The sequence below is a fragment of the Quercus lobata genome, chromosome 8 (assembly GCF_001633185.2).
Source record: "Quercus lobata isolate SW786 chromosome 8, ValleyOak3.0 Primary Assembly, whole genome shotgun sequence".
In the NCBI taxonomy this organism is placed as follows: Eukaryota; Viridiplantae; Streptophyta; class Magnoliopsida; order Fagales; family Fagaceae; genus Quercus; species Quercus lobata.
The window spans coordinates 4003319-4024943 of record NC_044911.1 but is presented as its reverse complement, the minus strand read 5'-3'; the positions used below and the strand labels follow the sequence as shown (position 1 = coordinate 4024943).

Genomic DNA, 21625 nt, shown 5'->3' with positions numbered 1-21625 from the left:
TTTGTAGGCCTTTCATCCCTGTCTAGTGCTCCTTTGTTACCTTACTTTCATTTGCTTTCTTTTGATTTTTTTACTTTACTTTTTTTTTTCCTTATAATATATTATTTGTTATTATAATAATTTTTTTTTTTAGAATACTAAGTATTTTAACACACACACATGGGGAAAGAGAAGAAGGTCTTAAAAAAATTGACAGTGGTGTATATCCAAAAGGGCTTTAATCAATATATTATATACCGTATGACATTATAATTTATAAATGTACTTGATTAGTTTGATTAAAATATACAATATATGCTACTATATTAACATGTATTTAGCACTTCAAAAGAAAATTAACATGTATTTAGTTGTTGTTTATAGCACATATTAAGTTATGAAGTATTTTATATTACCATTTTAGATTTCATATGCACAAAAAAAAAAAAAAAATTATATATGACCCCCCAAAGATAAATTCCTGACTCTACCACTAGCTATAACACCCGATGAGATCACATTTAGGATCAAAACCTACTATTCACAACACACATGTATTAGGTCCTCCAAAAATTCAAATGCTACCTCCACTTAGATTGCTAGGAAATTAAGGAGCAAACTTTATGCTAACCCTGACTTGAGGTATTCTAGTATGCAACAAGATTTGCTTAACAATAGTTTGAAGCTTTAGTAAGCTAAAGGAGGTTATATTGAGCAAAAAGAAAGGCTAGAGAAAAGGATTATGGAAACCATGCAAGGTCTTATAAGAAAATACCAGCTTATGCTAATGTGGTCTTGGAAACCAACCTTGGCAGTATAGCAAAGATTTAGTATGAGAGACCCAACATTGCAATGAATTAATCCTACCTTGAAGAGGTTATTTTTATGCTTTGATGCTATGAAGAAATGTTTTATCAACGGTTGTAGGTCATTCTTAGGAATTGATGGTTGCCACCTCAAGGGGCCATTTAGGGGTGTTCTACTTGCTACTATTTCTCTTGATGGTGACAATGGCTTATTTCCAGTTGCAGTCGCCATTGTAGAGGTTAAATGCAAGGGTAATTGGCTATTTTTCTTGCACCATTTAGATCTTGCATTGGTTAGCATGACTGATAAGCTGCGCTTTGTATTATGTCTGATTAGCAAAAGGTATGTAGATTGATTCTTTTAATACTTTAATGTGTCAATTTTTTAAATCCCTAAGGGTTTTTTTTCTCTCTCTCTCTTTGAGGATGTCAAATGCATCTAATATGCTAGGAGCATAAAGTGACATTGATAATTATTATCTTATTTGTTATAGTCTTTGATGATGCAAAAAATTAGTAGTTGAGCTCCTCATAATAGTGGATGGACAACGCTGTGATTAGGGTTGTCTTTGTTGTAGGAAAACTTGCAAAAATAAACTAGGTGAAAGAGTAGCACACCGGTGTGGAGTTAGCCAAACTGCCTCCACTGCCTAAGTCAGTAAGGGAGAAAGATTTTAGAGAGAATTGATTGGAGAGTGATTTTTGTAGAGTATTTTGTGTGTGCCTTTAACTTCTATCGCCTTCTCTTTTTATAGCTACGTGCCTTATTAATGGGCAATGAATTGCTGTATCTATGCTCAATGGCTAGTGCATTACAAAATCTTTGTCTAAAGTTCATAGCTCACTTTGTAATTGTTGCTCTGTCCATTACACTTTGTCATCAATGAGCGTAATAAATGCGCAACGTCTTCTCTTGGTTAATGACGATCTCTGATTAATGACAATCATAAACTTCTGACTCATCAATCTTTTTTTCTTTTTTTTTCCCTTTGTTTAGTCAATTATAGTTGAATGCTAGCACTTGCCACAATCGTAATATAGTTAGATATTATTTTGTAAAGCTGTTTTATTTTTTAAGAGCTAGTATTATTAGATATATATATTTTTTGTATGTTTGTGCCATGAACATATTCTATTTTTAAGAATTGCATTTTTTGAAAGGTAAGTTGTTAATCATTTCTTTGTCATTATGGTTTTTCAGGGTTTAATTGATGCAGTGGCTCAAGTCTTCCTCGGAGCAAGTCATAGGCTATGTTGTAGGCACATATACAATAATTACAAGGTTAAATTTCCAAGCTTCATGCTTAAGATAGATTTTGGGCTACCGCAAAAGCGTATAATGAATTTTTGTTTAACAAGGCTATGTAACGTACAAGAGTGAACAATGATGTAGCCTATAGGAGTAAGAATAAAGATTGACCATGTGGGCTAAACATGCATATGATCCAAGAATTAAGATTGACCATGTAACTAATAACATGATAGAATCATTTAATCAATGGGTTGGGGACCTTAGAGCTAAACCAACTCTTACCATGTTAGATGGAATCCATTTCAAGATCATAGGAAGACTAAATAAAAGGTTTGAGAAGGCCAATACATCAGATTCTTTGGTTTCTCCTAAGATAAAGAAAACACTGGACTTGATCCAACAAGATTCAAGGTTTTGTAAGGTAATAGAAGCTGGTGATTATGAGTACCAGATTGTTGATGGTTTTACTACATTTGTAGTGAATTTGATTATAAAAACATATGCTTGTGGTTATTGGAAGATAAGCAATTGCAAAAGCGTATAATGGATTTTTGTTTAACAAGGCTATGCAGCATATAAGAGTGAACAATGATAAGTGGTTTAATGGGTTTTAAGAAAAATTATTTTGTATATAAAATTAAAAGAACAAAAAAACAAAAAGACAATTCCAAGTTTTTGTACTAATTTTAAATTATTGTCAATTTTTTCTAAAAAAAGGAAGTGGCGTCTATGGGTTGGTGTAGGTCAAGTTTATGCTCAACTCACATCAGAATTGGCGACATTGAGTGGAAGGCTAGAAGATTTGCCCTTGACCACAAACAACCATGGATCAAGTCGAATTGGTCTTAGTTGGACAATGGTCAGGCTCGATTGAAGCCAATGGAGGAGTTTTTAGAGGTTTTTTCTCAATCTTTGGGTGGCAATCTATATATTTTTCATTGAATCTAAGTGAAAACCACTAGATCTTGGACGAATTTTTGCAAAAACACCGCATTATGCCCAGATTTAAGCAAAAACCTTTATCTTGTCGTCAAATCTAAGTGAAAATGACTAGACCTTTACCAAATTTGACTAAATGCTACCAGATCTTCACTGAATTTGACCACAAAAACCATATCGTCGTCAGATCTAAATGGATCTGGGTAGATTTGGCTTTATTTCAATGATTTGGTCGATCGGTTTGGGTAGATCGGGTTTTAGAGAAGAAGACTTGCCACTTGACTGCTAGAGTCAGTTCTTGAAGCCTGAGACATGCCATTGACCGGCTCCTTGCTCGGATTGAGTTGGTTTTGGTTCAAGTAGCTCTAGGTTGGATGGTTTTGTCAAGTCTTGGTTGGGTTTGGACAAACATTATATCCTTTTGTGCCTATTAGAAAACTTAAAATTCCCATAAGCTAATAGTGTAATAGATGAAACTTGAGGGATTAGGATCCAGCACAATTTAGCCATCTCTTCTTACAATTTTTTTTTTTTTTTTTTTCACTTTTTACTTTCCCTCACTTTTTTGAAACAATGGTTGAGATTGAAAGTTGTTTTTTGCAACTATCAATCTCAACCATTCATAAGAATTGCATCAGGTGCAATACCCTAATGGCATGTTTGGTAGACTGTAATAGGCACTGTAATATAATAGTTATTCCTATGGTTTAGCTATTCAATAGTTTTGTTATGTTTTTATTACAAGGAATAGTCATTCCTTATGAACAACTATTCTTTAAAACGAGGAATAACTATTCCTCTCTAAAAGGGTTGTAATAGTTATTCCTTAGTAAATGTAATAATTTCTAACATTTATATATTTCCAAATAAATAAACTTTTCATATCCACCTAACAATTATGGAAATAAAAAATCATAAAAAAATAACTCATCTCTCTAAAATTTAAAATATATTATTTTCTAGGAAATGTAATTGTATGAATGAGATTTTTCCTAAAATAAATCATAAGTTTTATTCTAATATTACAACTTACAACCAAACTAATGAATAGGTTTAGTTATTCCATTACAACACATTTTATTCCTGGTAATAAAGATTACCATTTCTGTTATAATTCACATTCAGTATACCAAGCGTACCCTAAGTATTGCACCTGATCTCAATCCAAACTTGAGACCTTTAAACTTATGGCATATTCCTTAGATCCATTGATAATTAAACCCACAAGTAAGTGTCCCCGAAGAAACTTATGTCATTTATTTTAAATAGAAAAAAAAAATATTACACTTCTTGTAATTAATTAAAAATTTATTTAAAAAGGTTTCAATCAAAAATATAAAAATAAAATAAAGGTTGAAATATATTCTTCATCTCTAAAATTTATCCTCAATTTAATTTTAGTCGTGAAAGCTTTTAAAACTATCCATTTCATTTATTCTAAATTCATTATAAAGCTAGTAAATTTTTTAACTTGACACAATTGAGACAACAAAAAATTAATTTTTTTAATAAAAAATAAGGATTAATACAAAATTTTAATTAGAAGTACAAAAATCAATTAAACCAAATACTAGGAGGAAAATTAGAAAAGAAAAAAAAGTAAAAATTTTTTTATAAGGAAAAAAAAAGTATTTTGGTTTCTTGGTTTTTTTTTTTTTTTTTTTAAACACAACGTAAACTTTCCTTTGTACCTATAAGTTCTGATTTGACTATCTATTTCCCCAAAATTTGAAATCCCTTTCCGCGCTAAACGCCACTCTATCCTCACCGTTCATCCCAAACCTCTCTCTCTCTCTCTCTCTCTCTCTCTCTCTCTCTCTCTCTCTCACAGTGAATCTCCATGGCCATTCTCTGAAGAACGAAGAACGAAGAAGAAGAAGAAGAAGAAGAATGTCGACGATAGAGAAGCTTTTGGCGCAGATCTTCGATCGGAAACGGTCGATCATCGACCAAGCCAAGCACCAAACCCTTCTCTTCGACCAAAACCTCGCTTCCAAACTCCTCATTGACGGCATCGTCCCTCCTCCATGGCTGGTGCCCCCTCCGCCCCACGCTCACTCCTCCGATCCAAATCGTAATTTCACACCTCTCTCTAATCGTACTTTGTTCTTTTAGGTTTTGTTTGGATACCGTTGCTTTCGAAGTGCCTAATTTGTAAATCGAATAGTGAATAAGCGCTTTTGATTTCGTTGTTTTGGAAAATTTTCGAGGTTTCTGGTTCGATTTCTTAGTGTGTATGTGTTTTAGGTATTGGATTAGCTTTTTTGGAAGCAAAATTTGCCTTGACTTTTGCAAAATAGTGAAAATAGTGGCTTTAGTTTCGTTATTTTGGAAAATTCCGAGGTTTCTGGTTCGATTCCTTCGTGTTTATGTGTTTTAGGTTTTGGATTATCTTTTTTGGAAGCAAAATTTGCCTTGACTTTTGCTTCTAATACTAGCAAGCAAATCGAGAAATGAAATAGTGAAAAATCTGGTTCAATTTTTGAACTTTGTTTTGCTTTAGAATTCAGTAAGGAATTGTTTGGTTAGTCTGGAAGTAATTTTCTAACTGCTTTTGAGCAAAATTTATTGGAAGTTCATATTTAAGAATTTTCTCATTAACCAAACAGAGTATAAAAAGCTATAGTGTGACTATTGAATAACACTAATTCTTGTACTTCACAATTCTTATAATTTGTGTTTACATAATAACTTCTTGTATGGTATAATAAACCTTTTGATTTAGGGCACTAGTTATAAAATTTCACAATCTCTTCTAAATAATTAATTTATTTCATAGCTCAAACTGGATTTACATGAAATCGTGTTTATATGGTAGCTTTTTGAGTATGATAAGAACTAATGTCCATGGCTTCATAATCATTGTTTTTGTCACTGCAGAGTTCAATAAAGAGGAGCTCATTTCGGGATTGTTGCTCCCACGCCCACAACCTGTTGTCCCTTATTCTAGTAGCCGTTACTCTCAGTACAACAAGCCAGTTGTCGCAGGTGATAATTGTGCATCACAAAATGGTTCGTTGAAAGAAGTGTGTGTTTTGGACAAAGGCCTTGACGTCAAAGATGGGCCGTCATTTTTGCCAGAGTGTCATGCTGGATGTGCACCGAGTGCTGATTCTGAGCTGGGTCCGAGTGCTATATCTCCTCAAGATCCGAGAGAGAGGAGAATATCAGACACTTACCAAAATCCAGCTTTATCATTGGCGAGAGTTCAAAGGTCCAAGTCAAGACAAAGGGCTCTGGAGCTTCGCAGTAGTGCAAAAGCAGCCAAAAGCTGTGCAAGGGATGAGAATATTGTTGCTACTTTTGGTGGTGGGATTTCGGGGTCTGCAATTGCTTCCCTCCAGTCTGACCCCGTTGATGAGTTGGTGTTTGTCAATCCTGTAGATAACAACAATGTTAGTTGTGTAGTGGAAGAAGGAAAAATTGGTGATTGTCGCAGCAAGGAAGATGGTAGCAATATTTGCTCTGGTAGAATGACAAGATCTAGAAGCTCTAGCCAGCAAGTCAGTTCTTTCAACAAGGGTAACTCTTCTTATATTGGTAGGGAAGATCGTAATGTACTTGCAAGTTCTATTATCAAATCAAAAGAGAATGAACCACCAGGTTTAGCTGAACCATCTTGTATTACTGATGGAAGTAGTAGGGGGAGGAAATCAAAAATAGGAGATAACTGGAGTGAGGACATTCGAAGCAATGTTTACCATGGAAGAATAACAAGATCTAGAAGTTCTAGTCAACAGCCCAACCACATGAATAAATTGATGAAGCTGGATAGCTCTTATGACAAGGATAAGGTAGATGGTGTTGGACATTCCAACCATGTTGATCAGTCCAAGGAATTGGTCAAATTCTCTGTTATCACTGATGACAGTTGTGGAGCAAAGCAGGAAGTGGACTGTGATAGCAACGTTAATTTTGGTAGAATACCAAAATCTAGAAGTTCTTCCCAGCCATCCAACAATGTTAACCGTATCACACAGGCACAGTCCATTAGCAAATCCATAAAACCGCCTCAATCTCCACGTTGGGTTGGAGGAGATGCTGCTTTTCAAAGTGGAGAGAGCCCTCAGATGTATGATGGAAGGTCCTTGCCAAGTCAAAAGGATCAAGAGTTTCACAGAGCAGATGCAAGCGAACAATCAATGAAGGGGAATTCTGAAGCCGAGTTTATTTCAAGGAAATCATTTGCTACTAATAACATCAAATTAAGTTCAAAGGCTGTGTGCTCCAATGTGTCTGATCAAAGAGTTACCTGCTCCAGATTTGCTGCTTCCTTTGAGTCTAATAAAGTTCAGGGTGCTCAAATTTCCAATGGAGGGTCATTGCCAATTCAAGACAAAGAGCCATGTAAAGTTAATGCAGCATATTATTCAGATGAGGAAAATATTGCTGATGGTAAAAATATAAGGGGAGAAACTACTACCATTGAGAAAATATCAAAACCTGTCAACTCCTCCCATGCTTTAGGTTGTAAAGTTACATACTCCACATCTAATGCTTCTAGCAAGCCTCCACTTGCACAATCTCTAAACAGGTCCGAGAAAATTGACCTTAAGGAAGTGTCAGGCACTCAAATAGAAGTCCTGCCTTGTACTCTCACCAGTGATACTGTTGGCCCGGAGAGATGTGCTTCAACTGCTGCAGGATTTGAGATTGATCCTGATGAGCTTGTTGCTGCTCGTTCGGGTTTTCCTGGGGCTAACTTGGACGTTGCTAGCCTTCGGATTGGGGTGGAGGTTTTAGCCACGAGGCCACACTCTGATTGTAATGTGCTTATGAGACCCAAGCAACTTAATTTTGATGATGTGGAAGAGTCCAGTTTGAATGTAGTTTCAAGTCCTGCATCCAAGAGGGAAATACAGGGCAGGTCATCAGAAACAGAAAGAAGTCCTCTTACCTTGCCTGATCCTGCAGATATAATGGACAAAGTGGCCTCTGTGAGTTACCAAGCAAATTGCAACATATCTCAAGAGAAAACTTTGCTGGAGGAGCAGGAAGATCTTAGAAAAGAATCGGAACCGAGTTTTTCATCTGAAGTCCATGCGGAGAAGACAGATGAAGCCATCAGAAGCTCAGATGGAAATGCTGTGTCAGCAGTAAAAGAGACATATCAGGTTCCTAGGGATGCAGCTACGCACACTTTGCTAGAAAGTGACAAAATTATCAAAGAGGAGGAATCTTCTTTGATAGATCATTTATCTCTATCGCAATTTTCCTGTGAAGATTTGCTTGAACTTCCAAAACAAGTGGGGTATAACCTGTTGCATGATAGTGTTGATACAAGGATGGATGTTTCAGTTGAGAATGTTGTCATGGAGCGTGATGGTGGAGAATCTACCAAATTGGTGTAAACTCGATAGTGATCTTTGTGGTGATCTCAAGCAATTAACAGGTGCTAATTTTGGAATAGTTAGGGGATCTGGTCCTTTTAAAGATTCAGACGTAACTTTAAGAGATTCTACATTTGAGCCTCCTTGTGCTGTTTTGGTGGAAGAAACAGAAGGTACTTTGGTGGAGCAGACTACAAATTCAGGCATTTCACAGTGTCAAAATGAAGACTCCTTGGGGAGTTTTATCAGTGAAGACAAACATGTTTATGGTTCAAAATCAACTGAAGAGCAAATTTTGAATAATGGCATGCCAAGTGTAAGTTTTAGCTTGGGCTTGCATGATTCGCAGCCTCAGCATAAGCGGAGAAAGATTGATTTTCAACTAACTGAAGTCCTTTCAGCTTCACCAAGCCTGAGGGAAGAGGGACTTAAATTGATTGACAGGGATTCTGTTAGTGAAAACCTGGATGGTGCAGAAGATATTCTGAAGGCTGTCTTTGAATCTCAACACTTGTCATTATCTTATGAGGAGGACACTGCACAATCAGATGCCAGTAAGAACCCAGTTGAAGAATTGCAACAAAATGGGGAAGGCCACATCATAGAAGGGTCTGAAGCTTCAACTGGGCTGCAAGTTGAAGAGGTACTCGTTTTTCTGTCATACATTCCAAAACCTTTTAGGTTGATTTCTGCCACGTCAACAATCCCAGGAAAAGTATACTGGGTTAGGACATTCTTTGATTTGTTGTTTGATAGTCATTTCAATTTAAAAAATAATACCAGGTTAGGTTGGTCACTTACCATCCATCCCAAAAAACTTCAGGCAAAAGTGATTTAAGTAATGACAGTTGCCTTCAGTATTGGCAACCACTTCAATATCATAATCTTTAAGTTAGAACACTCATTACTTAAATTTTACAATTGGTCCTTTTTCTTTTTCACTGACACTTTTCTGTGATATTATGTTAGATATTTACATTCCCCCAGAGCGATTTTTGACACTTTAGATAATTATCACATCTGCAAATAAGCACACCAAGTTTACCCATAACCTTGACAAGGTTGGTCAATGATATCCAAGTTTGCCGTGGTGACCAAAAAGAGCATGTGTAGATAAAGTGGGGAAACACATGGCTTTAGCTGAATGGCTAAAAGGACTCATATATCAGCCTCAAGTAGTTGGGATTTTGAAATATGTCTATCAGAAGAGATGGTTTGGCTTGGTAGACTTCATTTTAATCACCAATCCTTGTTCATTTCTAGTATGGTCCGATTATGGATGGATGGAGTTTGGGTATATGGCCTTATGCATGTGTAACTGAATACACTAACAAGGAATTGTTAATATGTAATATAATCATGCAATCACTTATGATAAGCTATATGCTTGTCTGTTGTGTATTTCGCTCTTACCTCATATAACTTTGATTACCATTTTGTTGTTTTATTGTAAGTTCAGGTTTGAAACATTTTCTTAACTCCACAGGTTGCATTTTTTGCTTTTCTTAAGGCTTTTCTGATATTGGATATGTCGAAATATTGTCTGACAGGTTGAACATAGCTTGGAGGGTTGGGATGGAAACACACCTTTCACTTTTATGGATGATGGGTTACGAGTTTCCTATATCTCAAGTTTGATTAACCAGGTTGCTGGTGATTCTCAAGGTAGTTTAGCGGAGGAAGCAGGAGTGGCTGATCCAAATAGCAAACTCTTGGATGAAAGAATGCGATGCTTTGTAGAAGAGAACCCAGTTCCTTTGCATCTTGAAGATAAATTACAGCTGGGAATTACAGAGTATTTTACTAACAGTGAAAGAACCATGCAGGAAAAGAGAAGTAATTTGGAAGGGATTGAAAATTTTTCATATTGCTCAGTTAATTCACCACATAGCCAGTCCTTGGATTTGACTGGGGCTGATGAGATAATGCCTGATTTTGAGGGTTTCATTATGCAAACAGATGACAAACAGCCATGCATTGCTGAGGAGGGAATTAGCTTTGACCTTCCAAATACTGCAATAGAACGTGCTAGTGTTTTGGAGCAGCTATGCAGATCTGCTTGCATGAATACCCCATTATCCTGTTCTTCAACTTCACATAAATTGCACAGAATACCAAGTCTTTACCAGTCTGTTCCTAATGGGCTTCTAGAGGGCATTAACATGAAAAGCACCCTCTCTATGAATAGTACTGGCAAGCAGCTCCATAATGGTTGCTTGAGTGAAGAAGTTGGGTTTGCTTTTCATGGAAGGTCCTATTCTGATTGCCTACCAACTTCTAGTGGTCAATCCACTTGGAATATAAGAAATCCCTATTCATCTCCAGTTGGGAAATTCTGGGATAGAATCACATCAAACACTGGCAGTTCAGAGAAGCAAGTGAGCTCAAATCCAGAGCTTCCCTGCATTGATGAAGAAAATGAGAATGCAGATGAGGTAGCCGAGACATTACCAGAAGGCATTTTTTCAGAAGTGACTACTAGCTCAGTCAAAAGAGTACCACTTGCTGACATGACAGAAAATCCAAATCCTCCTGCATCAGTTTCTGAGGTGGAGATACATGCTGATAGATACAGTCTAGATTCTGTAAACACGGAATTCAGCTTCACTGGGACTCATACTGGGGTCAAACAGAAGCATGGAAACCAAAACAGCTCTAGGAGAAGATATGACAGGAAGGTGAAAGAGAAACAGAGTGTGTCAATTGGAGCAAATGGTGTTAAGAGGGCCAAGGAATCATTCCATAGTAGGTTCAGTAAGACAAAATTATCTGGAAAAACCAGTATGAGAAATGGGGCCCCTAGTGGGAGGGAGTCAAAGACTAACAATATAATCTCCAATATCACTTCCTTTATTCCACTTGTTCAACAAAAGCAAGCAGCCGCAGTTGTCACAGGTAATTTTTTTCTCTTCCTTTTTTTGTTGTTGAAGAATCACCGTTTTTCTTTGACATGTGGTTACTGAAAAAAAGTTAAGATCTCCTCATTTTGGTATCTGGCTTCACATGTATACAGATGCTTCAAGATAATGTATACGAGATCCCAACTTGATTTTTCATGGATCATTTGCTGTTCCATTGACCATGCAACTTGGCGTTGCAAACTTAACCATGATCATAAGAAAGTCTCAGTTTTCTTTTCAAAGTGCTTTGTTGAACTACATTTTGTGGTCAATTTGTTAGCTTGTTCTTTTGTTTTTTAAAATTTTAAATTAGTCTATGCCATTTAAGTCAGATATTTTGGTATCCATCTCTTGATCCTCTGGAACTGAAATGCTGTTGCTACGCTTGCTTCTTGTTTTCTCAGCTTATGTCCTATAATGTTTCATAAAAGTCTGAAATCAGACTATAAAGAGAATTCTTTGCCAACAAGCTGTAGGATCAGTGGTGCCATGTGCCTTAAAGTTTCCAAGTAAATTATGTACCCTCAAGATAAATTGTAATAGAGAAGTGGATTCTGGTATGAATAGTTGGAAAAGTGAATAGGGTTTATGCTAGAAATCATCTCTGAAATCGAGGAGTAATATGCAATAGATACAATGAGCCATGGATGAAATGCTTTGCACATGTTTTGAAAACGTCTGACATAGACGCTAAGTTTTACCTGAAGAAATGGAATCTCTGTTTTATATAATTATTAAAAAAAGAAAAGAAAAGAAAAGAAAAAAGAATTACAAGCTCAAGTTGATTGTGCCATAACCTGATGTGATTACCTAAATAGACATGATTATAGTAATAAAAATGGAATGCTAGAAAGATCTATGTTGTTGACCCCAAGGAGTTCAATAAGGACTTGGGGATAATGGGAAAGTATGATGTAGCTACAATTAACCTTTGTTTATCTCATATGCTTAGTAATGGTTTCCTCTAAAAGTGAAGCTACTAGTTAATCATGTCTGTAATTCTGTGGTATTTAAGAATCTGGTTGGAATAAGCTTCTTTTAGTTGTTGAATTGGATGCCAGTGTATGTTTTCTGAAAGTTCCTTATTTTATTTTAAATGATTATATAGTATTTTTGAAAGTTCTTGTGCTTCCTTATAGGGAAGAGAGACATCAAAGTGAAGGCCCTGGGGGCTGCTGAGGCTGCAAAACGTCTTGCAGAGAAGAAGGATAATGAACGTAAAATGAAGAAGGAAGCTTTGAAACTTGAGCGAGCTAGACTCGAGCAGGAAAATTTGAGGCAGTTGGAGTTGCAGAAGAGAAAGAAAGAAGAGGAAAAGAAGAAAAAAGATGCTGATATGGCAGCAAGGAAAAGGCAGAGGGAAGAAGATGAAAGAAAAGAGAAGGAGAGAAAGAGAAAACGTGTTGAGGAATCACGTAGGCAGCAGCGTGAACATGAGGAGAAGTTACATGGCGAGAAAGATGAGAGAGAATTGAAATCCCGAGCCACAGTAAGATGCCTTTTGCTCCTATATATTTTAGGATTGCTTTGTGCTTGCTGTTTTAGGAATTAACATATTTTATTTGTCTGTCTGTTATAGGATACAAGAACAAATGAGAGGAAGGAATCTAACAATGAAGCAGATAAGCATAGAAACATTGAAAAAGTTAGGGAGGACAATATCAGGAAGGTGTCAGAAACTGAACTTAGGACAACCAGTATTCCAACAAGTGACATCATTAAAGCAAGCATTCTACATGAAGATTCTAAGACATTGAGTGGTTCTGGTAACAATGTACAGGTAAAGTTCATTTTTGTCATGATTTTTCACTAAAGAGTTCTCCTTCATGGTTTCACCTTTATGTATTATAAATTTAAATATAGTGAACTTAAAATCTGAGGTTCATCTGACAGCAAGCAAACCTGTTCCCCCTTCCCCCACCAAAGAAAAAAAAAGCTAGAGTTTCTCTTAATGGTGAGTGGTTTTGCACTCATACTCCACGCTGTGCATCTGTCTTGGATTCATCTTCAGAAGTCATGTGATATCTCAAATTAAGTTCTAGGTGGTATGACAACCTGGACTGTAGTTGTGCTAGGATGTAGCAGATTGATCAGATGAAAGGTTGGCTTGAACACAATTCCTTTGTTGTTATTGTTTGCATGGACCTTTTAATACCGGTCGAGGCCTTAATGTTTCCATTCTACTCTTCCTATTGCAAGGATTTGTTTTTGTTAAATTTATAATAGCTTAATATAATTCTTAATCTGAAATTGTAGAAAGTTATATTACTTGAACAATTATAAAATATTCTGTATATATTTGATTTGCATATACTGCCTCATGCTGAGACTTCCTATAACTGTTTAAGGTAACAAGCAATTTAGACAAAGCAATAGAAAAAGACAACTCGTTTGCCAACACAAATCAAGAACAATACGATATATCTCCATACAAAGTTTCAGATGATGAAGAAGATGACGACGACGACGATGATGTACCAAACAGCAAAATTATTCCTTCATGGGCCAGGTTTGTCACTCAGTTTTATCCTCATAAATGAAAAATGGCTGTCAAAAGTCAACATATGAATCACTTCACACGCATACAGAGCTAAGCAACCGTGTAATGACTTATTTCATAGCCATTTCTCCTTTTAGAATAAGTGCGCCTGATGATATGATAGCAACCATTTCTTTGTTGATTTGTATCCTGGTGAAAAGGCATAGAATCCTGTTGCTGCTTGGACTATGAACGCTCACAAGTCTCTGTTTTGTTTCTGCAGTAGACATTATGTGGCTAAAGTTGTCTTTTCCCAGCAAAGAATAGATCCTGAATCCATTTTTCCCCTAGAAAGCTTTTGCAATATAGATGAAGGTAAAATATTGTTATTATTATTTTTTAAAAGCTATAAATGAAAATGGACTAAAAAAATAAATTATGCTTTTGCAGTTCTTCTAGCTCGGAAGCCTCAGAAAAAGTAGCACGCTGGAGAATGAAAATGTACTGTATAAATTTGCACTTCTTCAGTCATCTAGTATCAGAGATTCTGTTTAGGTATGTTTCCTTTAGAATGTGAGGAGCATCATGTCTTCCTTTTTACTTTTTTAGCTTGCTTTGTGTGTTATTGTGCCCATTCACATTAAACAAAAGACTCAAAATTAAAGAAGCAAGATTTTTACCTCCCTCTTTGGTTTTCAAAATTTGGAACCAGGAAGTCATTGTTTGTGTTTTATATGGCAGGCTTCCAAGGAACATAACTGTGAAAAGTTTAGGATTCGGTGATTCCTTTCCAACATGATTGTACCTGAAGATTGCAGAATTTATGATGTATATACTTCTTTTGTGTCATATTGGATATTTCACAATCTGGCCTTAATTTCTAAGTTCCATTGTCAATGGGAAGGGCTATTGCGAAGCTGTTGGTCAGCTTATTGGTTTATCAAGCCAAACTTTCCATGGCTGCCATAGAAGATAAACCAATTCAGACACTAATCCTCCTACTTCCCCCCTTCTCCTTGCTCATTGCTAATTCCTAGTTCTAATTTTAAAGCCCCCAAGCGTTCAATGAATTCCAGTAAAAACAAGTTTCTGACCTCTAGATGTACTGTCTGTTGCTTCCACAGTGGCTCATTACCAAAGCAGAGGAAGACTATAGTCCAGATAAAAAATTGTAAAAATAGTGAGTTTCTGTGTATCTTTTTGTAGTCTTATTTAATGGAAATAAATTGTTTTTACGCTTTAGCAGAAATTCAAGGAGACTCAAGTTGTTTCAATACATATCTAAATTGAGGATTTGGCGTGCAGGAGTTCTAGAAAGATGAAATTGTAAATTGATTGTTTAAAAAGTTGCACATCTGTCCAATCTGTTTCCTTTTGAAAACTAGTCAAATAGAGTAAGTTGATTTCTAGGTAACACTTTTGAGGTTTGAAAGGAAAATTTTGATATAGGCCTTGAATAATTGAAGCAAAATTTCCTTGGACTATGTATAGTTATTCTATAAGAAACATCAATGGCTTTGGACCATCTACTCACTGTTATTAAAGACTTTAAAGAGGCCAGTTTCTTCTTCCTCTCATCACACCACAACACAGCAGTCCACTACAAAAGTCCATAATTGTAACGGCTATATGACCTGTGATTCTATTATTTTTCACCTTTTGAAATAATGGATATAGATTTGGGACCCATAATCACATGGCCTCCCATTGTCATTATTGAATTCTACAAACTAACAGTGACCCAATTTCCGAAGCTCAATGCCAGATAGAGAATCTTTTTATGTTGCCGTTTAAATTCCAAATTCATTAAGAATCATTTTAGGGACTGAATTCACCGACAACAATAGTGAAAGAATTTTTGTGAAAAGCTTTTAAAAATTGTGAAATTCAGTGCCATTAAAGTCCCCCACTTTTCAAAGGAACAGTGCTGACTAACAATTTAGAATCTTTTCAAAGCGTATAATACTATTTTCTATTACCATTAGCAGTCTCATCAATTTTAGTAGTGGGCTAATGAGAACGTGGATTAGCAACATGCTTATCATGAAAAAAAACACTAATTAATACACACATCTTAAAAGAGAACGGTTACCTTTATAGTACTACCTCACTAAGTCTTTTTTACTCATTATATGACCTGCACCTTCTTCTTTTTTGAAATGGACCCGCACCTTATCCTATATAATTCAATGTGCCCCAATTTTTGACTGAGTCCAACTAGCCCACAATGCCCCCACTCTTAAACGGTGTCGTTTCCTTTATATTCTACACCCACTACCTCTAGTTTTTAATGACCGTTACAAACCCTATATTCTTTTTCCCTTTCAAACCGACCAAGGCTCCTATTTCCCCCACCGTTTAAACCCCATTTTCCCACCCATCCCCACATATCTCTCTCTCTCTCTCTCTCTCTCTCTCTCTCACAAAATCTAACCTCTTTGGCTCTCTCTCTCTCTCTTGCAAAGTTAATCTTTTTGGCTGACACATAGACACTCACTCTCACAGTTTTGCAAAGTCATAACCTTTTTGCCTCTCTCTCTCTCTACAAGAACCTCCCAAGTTCTTCAAATCCCATATCCTTTTACATTCAATTTTGTTCAATGTTGTGATGCTATTCAACAATTCCACACCCATGTCTCCAAGAAGGCTTCTTGTTTTCTTGGCATCACTATTCCTCATTCTCACCACCTTTGCCTCAGCCAACAACGTGAATCTTGAATTCCCCACCTTCACACTCCGAAACCTCACTCTCCTCGGCGACTCCTACCTCCGAGGAGACGGAGTGGTTGGCCTCACCAGGCAGCTTGGCGTCCCGTCTTCGAGCTCCGGCACTGCAATCTACAACAAACCCGTCACTTTCTTTGACCCCGAATCGAATACCACCGCTTCTTTCTCCACAAGATTCTCCTTTTCCATCACCAATGTCAATCCGAGCTCGTTTGGAGACGGATTAGCATTCTTTCTCTCGCCGGATAACCAGACTCTCGGCAGCCCAGGAGGCTATTTGGGTCTTGTGAATAGGTCCCAATTCACCAAAAACAAGTTCTTGGCCATCGAATTTGACACGCGCCTCGACTCGCTCTTTGGTGACCCGAACGATAACCATGTCGGCTTGGATATTGAAAGCCTTAAATCCATTGACACTGCCGATCCAATCTTGCAAGACATTGATCTCAAGAGTGGGATTTCAATCACAGCTTGGATTGATTACAAGAATGATAAGCAAGAGCTCAATGTTTCTTTGAGTTATTCGAAAACTAAGCCCGAAAACCCAATCTTGAGTGTCAATTTCGACCTCTCTGATCATCTAAAAGAGGTTATGTATCTGGGTTTTTCAGCTTCAACCGAGGGGAGCACTGAGCTCCATTTGATCGAGAATTGGAGGTTTTCGACTTTCGGGTTTGTCCCGGCAAGGCCAAGATCAAGGCCTCACAATGTGTCTGAAAACACGGTGACAGTGATGCCAGAAATTCCCGTATCGAATTCTAGCAATAAGCATCACAATAAGATTGGTTTCGGCCTTGGGATTGCTGGTCCGGCCTTTTTCTGCGTGGTTCTTGCAGTTTTTGGTTATGTTACTGTTAGAAAATGGAGAGGCATTAGGACACAGATGAGCTTCAAAGCAGAGTTACTTGCAGGGCCAAGAGAATTTAATTACAAGGAGTTAAACTCAGCAACAAAAGGTTTTCATTCGAGCCGGATTCTTGGCCATGGGGCGTTTGGGACAGTTTATAAGGCCTTTTTCACGTCATCAGCCACGGGGGGAACAATTGCAGCGGTAAAAAGATCGAAGCATTCCCATGAAGGTAAGACTGAATTCTTAGCTGAATTGTCTATTATAGCCGGTTTAAGACACAAGAATTTGGTTCAGCTCCAAGGTTGGTGTGTTGCCAAGAGTGAGTTACTACTTGTTTATGACTTTATGCCTAATGGGAGTCTTGATAAGGTGTTGTATCAAGAATCTGGGCAGGGTACATCGTTACATTGGTCTCATAGGCTTAACATTGCTGTTGGGTTAGCTTCAGTTTTGACATATTTGCATCAAGAATGTGAACAACAAGTCATTCATAGGGACATAAAGACTGGTAATGTATTGCTGGATGGGGGGTTTAATCCAAGGCTTGGTGATTTTGGATTGGCAAAACTTATGGATCATGATAAGAGCCCTGTGTCAACACTTACTGCTGGAACAATGGGATACCTTGCACCTGAGTATCTTCAGTATGGGAAAGCAACTGAGAAGACTGATGTTTTCAGCTATGGTGTGGTTATACTTGAAGTGGCTTGTGGGAGAAGGCCAATTGAGAGAGAACCAGATAGTATGAAGATGGTGAATTTGGTTGATTGGGTTTGGGGATTGCATACTCAAGGAAAGGTCATTGAAGCAGCTGATGCAAGGTTGAATGGGGAGTTTAAGGAGGAAGAGATGAGGAAGCTGTTACTGGTAGGATTAAGCTGTGCAAACCCAGATAGCGCGGCTAGGCCAACCATGAGGAGAGTGCTCCAAATCCTTAATAACGAGGCGGAGCCACTCTTCGTGCCAAAGATTAAGCCTACTTTCAGTTTCTCTTATGGTTTGCCTTTGAGTCTAGAAGACATCGTTTCAGATGGTGAAGAGTGTGAGAGCCCCAACTCTATGCGTGAGATTATAATTGACTGAAGAAAGAATTCATATTTTTTCTTACACAAAGCTTATTGATAGTTTGAATTCTTTTATTCTTTTAGCTATATTCTTGTGTAGTTATTTTGTAGTTTGGAAAATAGAGGCTGTAGTCTGTAGGAGTTAACTGGCCTGAGTTCAAAACACTTCTATTGAACTATGTGGTCTCTGTTGTATCTGGGACAAAAGAAACTGCCTTAATTGTTTCAATTGTGAACTTGTTCTCTGTCCTAACTCATCTTTGTGGCTATTGAAATGAAGCTTTTCTTTAAAGTTTAATCTGATATTGTTTTCTTTTTTCTCTTGCGGTAAGCAATGAGTAACTTTTGACACATTCTGTGAAATTTGTATTAATATAAGCAAATGAATCTCAGAACAAATTTTGTGATTATATAATGCGTCTGGAGGCAGATTGATCTTTGAATGCTGCACTGCCTTGCGATGGGGGGAGTCTCTCTATTGAGCTTCATTCTAGAGCCTTAACTATGTGTTTGTAGCTTTAGTGAAGTGCTTAGTATAATGATTATAAGTAAATTAAGATGTATAATTAAAGTCAAGTTTTTCTTTTGCTCGTTTCAAGTTCCTTGCTTTATAGGTGTGCATTAAGTGTACAAAAGTTTTATGCTTCAGAATACTCTGGGCTTGAGATTGGCTTTAACAATGGAATAAGGATCTTCTGGATTGTATATTTCCCTTGGCAAACCATTCCTTGTTTTGGGGGTTTGAGTCCAAGATTGCAAGGGTAGTAAGAAGCTTAAGAGTGTTCGAGTCATAGGTACAATATGTAATTGAATACAAAATGTGACCTTAATTTTGGAAATAGATGAAAGTTTTTTGATGTCATTTGGTATTAATGTTAAAAGTGGTTGATTGGATGGTATATTGAGCAAACCACTAAACTCACATTTGAAACCAAATTGCTGATAACTCTTATTTTGCCACCAGAAACTGGGAAAGTGATAATTTGAATGGAATATTAGTTATTACAACCAAGAATTTACACTAGTAAAAAGGACTAAATACAATGAGTTCTTATCCAATAACTCAATAACTCCAAATCAATCTTCTTCTCCAAGAGACTACAAAGTATTATTCTCATTTCCTTTTTGGAAGAAATCCCTTAGAAGACAGGGCAAAGCCACAGCAGAAAGATCTGCAATCAGGTCTCCCAGCCTTTGGGCTTAGTTTGTTAAAATTAAGTTGATGTGCCTCTTGCTTTACTTGGGCCACTGTATGTGCCTTGGGCTGAAAAGCTTGGTCATGATACTTGTGATGCCTCTCTTGTCAACTGTGACCCTTCTGATCCAGCATTTACACCGGGTTCCATTTCTTCTTCCAGTTTGTACTAGGCTTGTACAGCAACCTGAGATTTTTGTTCACTAGCCCACTTGTGTGATATTAATGCAAAATGCAAAGAATGCTCTTTTTATGGTTGGAATAGTGCAACTGATCTTACTGCTTTATACAGTGCATTAATTTACCTGTACATCTCATTGTATGATCAAAAATTTTGGAACTCAAAGAATTAAAATCCCTCAAGAGGATGATACGTACCACAAACATATAAGAAGGCTCTTGTCACATGATATAAGGAAAAATGATTTCCTTCCAAATTGACCATTATGTTTGCAATTACAAAAGAAGTCACAGTTCGGCCTTTCAACATTGGATTCAATGCTATTGAAGATTCAAAACCAATTATATTGAAAGAACTAGTAGGCCCAAAGCATCATAAACAAATATTTGGAAGCACGTAAAGTCAGTTTGGAATAAATAAGTAAAATCTTTATGCAATGAAGCATGCACAAAAAGCACATAATAAATAACATGAGGATGATGTGTACCAAAAACATATAAGATGGCTTTTGTCGCATGATATAATGAAAAATGATTTCTCTCCAAATTGACCATTATGATTGCAATTACAAAGAAGTCACAGTTCAGCCTTTCAACATTGGATTCAATGCTATTGAAGATTCAAAACCAATTATATTGAGAGAACTAGTAGGCCCAAAGCATCATAAACAAATATTTGGAAGCATGTAAAGTCAGTTTGGAAGAAATAAGTAAAATCTTTATGCAATGAAGCATGATAGACCAGGCATGCACAAAAAGCACATGATAAATAGCATAGAGAATGTCAAAAGATAACATCTTTTAGGATTAGTATTACAGCTTAGTTGCTTGCGTTATGATTGAAAAGTTCTAGTATGCTTTTAGGGTCAATTAAAGTCTATGAATAGGCCTTCTTTTTTAATAAATAAAACATAGGTAACATTCTGTATATATTAGTGAATTTTAGATTACTAGGGGCTACCAAATCCCCTAGAATTGTGGTCCTGTACTTCTTCCTATTATAATATCATATTTTACTTCATTATTGTCCTTATCTATAAGGAATAAAACCCTTTCTGCGTCTGGTGTGGAGTTCACCAACAGCAGCTTTTGCTCTACAAATCTTTTTTATCTTAATCCTTTCACTTGTAATATCATTAATCATGTTATTAAAAAAAACAAAAAGAGAACATTCCTTCACCTCATGATCTTCTTAGAGATTTGCACTTGACTCTTGAGCTGTATATTTAACATTTAATATCTAAAACATATAAAGCAGATGGTAAACCTCATTCTTGACATAAGTATTGCATGCTAACTATATAGTAAAGTCATCCCAAAAACCAAATGATGTGAACCATTCAATGTCACTAACATTGCTCTAAATCATAATGACAGTACTATAGTTTTGAATTACTGTCATTCTTGTGTTTAACCAGGGTTTCTTTCAGTGGTGCCTGTCACAGGGTGACAATTAACCAGGGTTTTTTCTCATACACTTTTGTGGTGTCAGAAAATATTCTTCCCTAGTAGCAGCCAACAGAGTACTGGAAGCTAGCTTATGGACTGTGCAGTGTGCATCACCTTGTAGAATTTTTAAATTGACCTTCTTTGAGTGAAGCGCTATGTGTAACCACAAGGAAAATACAAGGAAAATTTCAGCTTCTAGGGGGGTCAAGAAAGTCACATTTTCTAGTAAGTTGTGCATGTCCTATTAGTTTTAGCTATATTCTTGTAAATGATGATGACACTGCAATTAGAAATGCATAATGAAAAAAAGCTATGTTCAAAGTTGCCATATATATCCTCTATTTACTATGTCAAGTACTTTTTCTATAAATGGATGAACTGTTCCTCATCATTGTATTTTATCATTTAACACAAATAAACATAATTTCCTCCCTTTAAAACAAATAAAAATAATTTCCTAAAAATTTAAATTGTA

The 21625-nt window shown here is 36.6% G+C and overlaps 2 protein-coding genes across 2 annotated transcripts; both read left to right on the top strand.

Annotated features, from left to right (window-relative positions):
* The first annotated feature begins 4712 nt into the window (after positions 1-4712).
* LOC115955542 lies at positions 4713-14989 on the top strand. The gene is given in 10 exon segments (XM_031073696.1): positions 4713-5050; positions 5857-8323; positions 8325-8949; positions 9857-11201; positions 12346-12695; positions 12786-12986; positions 13555-13715; positions 13969-14060; positions 14136-14240; positions 14427-14989. Coding segments are annotated over 9 exon segments (5457 nt in total). The 5' UTR covers positions 4713-4866; the 3' UTR covers positions 14168-14240; positions 14427-14989.
* Positions 14990-15838: 849 nt separating this feature from the next.
* LOC115954984 (probable L-type lectin-domain containing receptor kinase S.7) lies at positions 15839-18624 on the top strand. The gene has a single exon (XM_031072998.1). It carries the CDS (start codon positions 16294-16296, stop codon positions 18343-18345), a length of 2052 nt encoding a protein of 683 aa, XP_030928858.1. The 5' UTR covers positions 15839-16293; the 3' UTR covers positions 18346-18624.
* The last annotated feature ends 3001 nt before the right edge of the window (positions 18625-21625 follow it).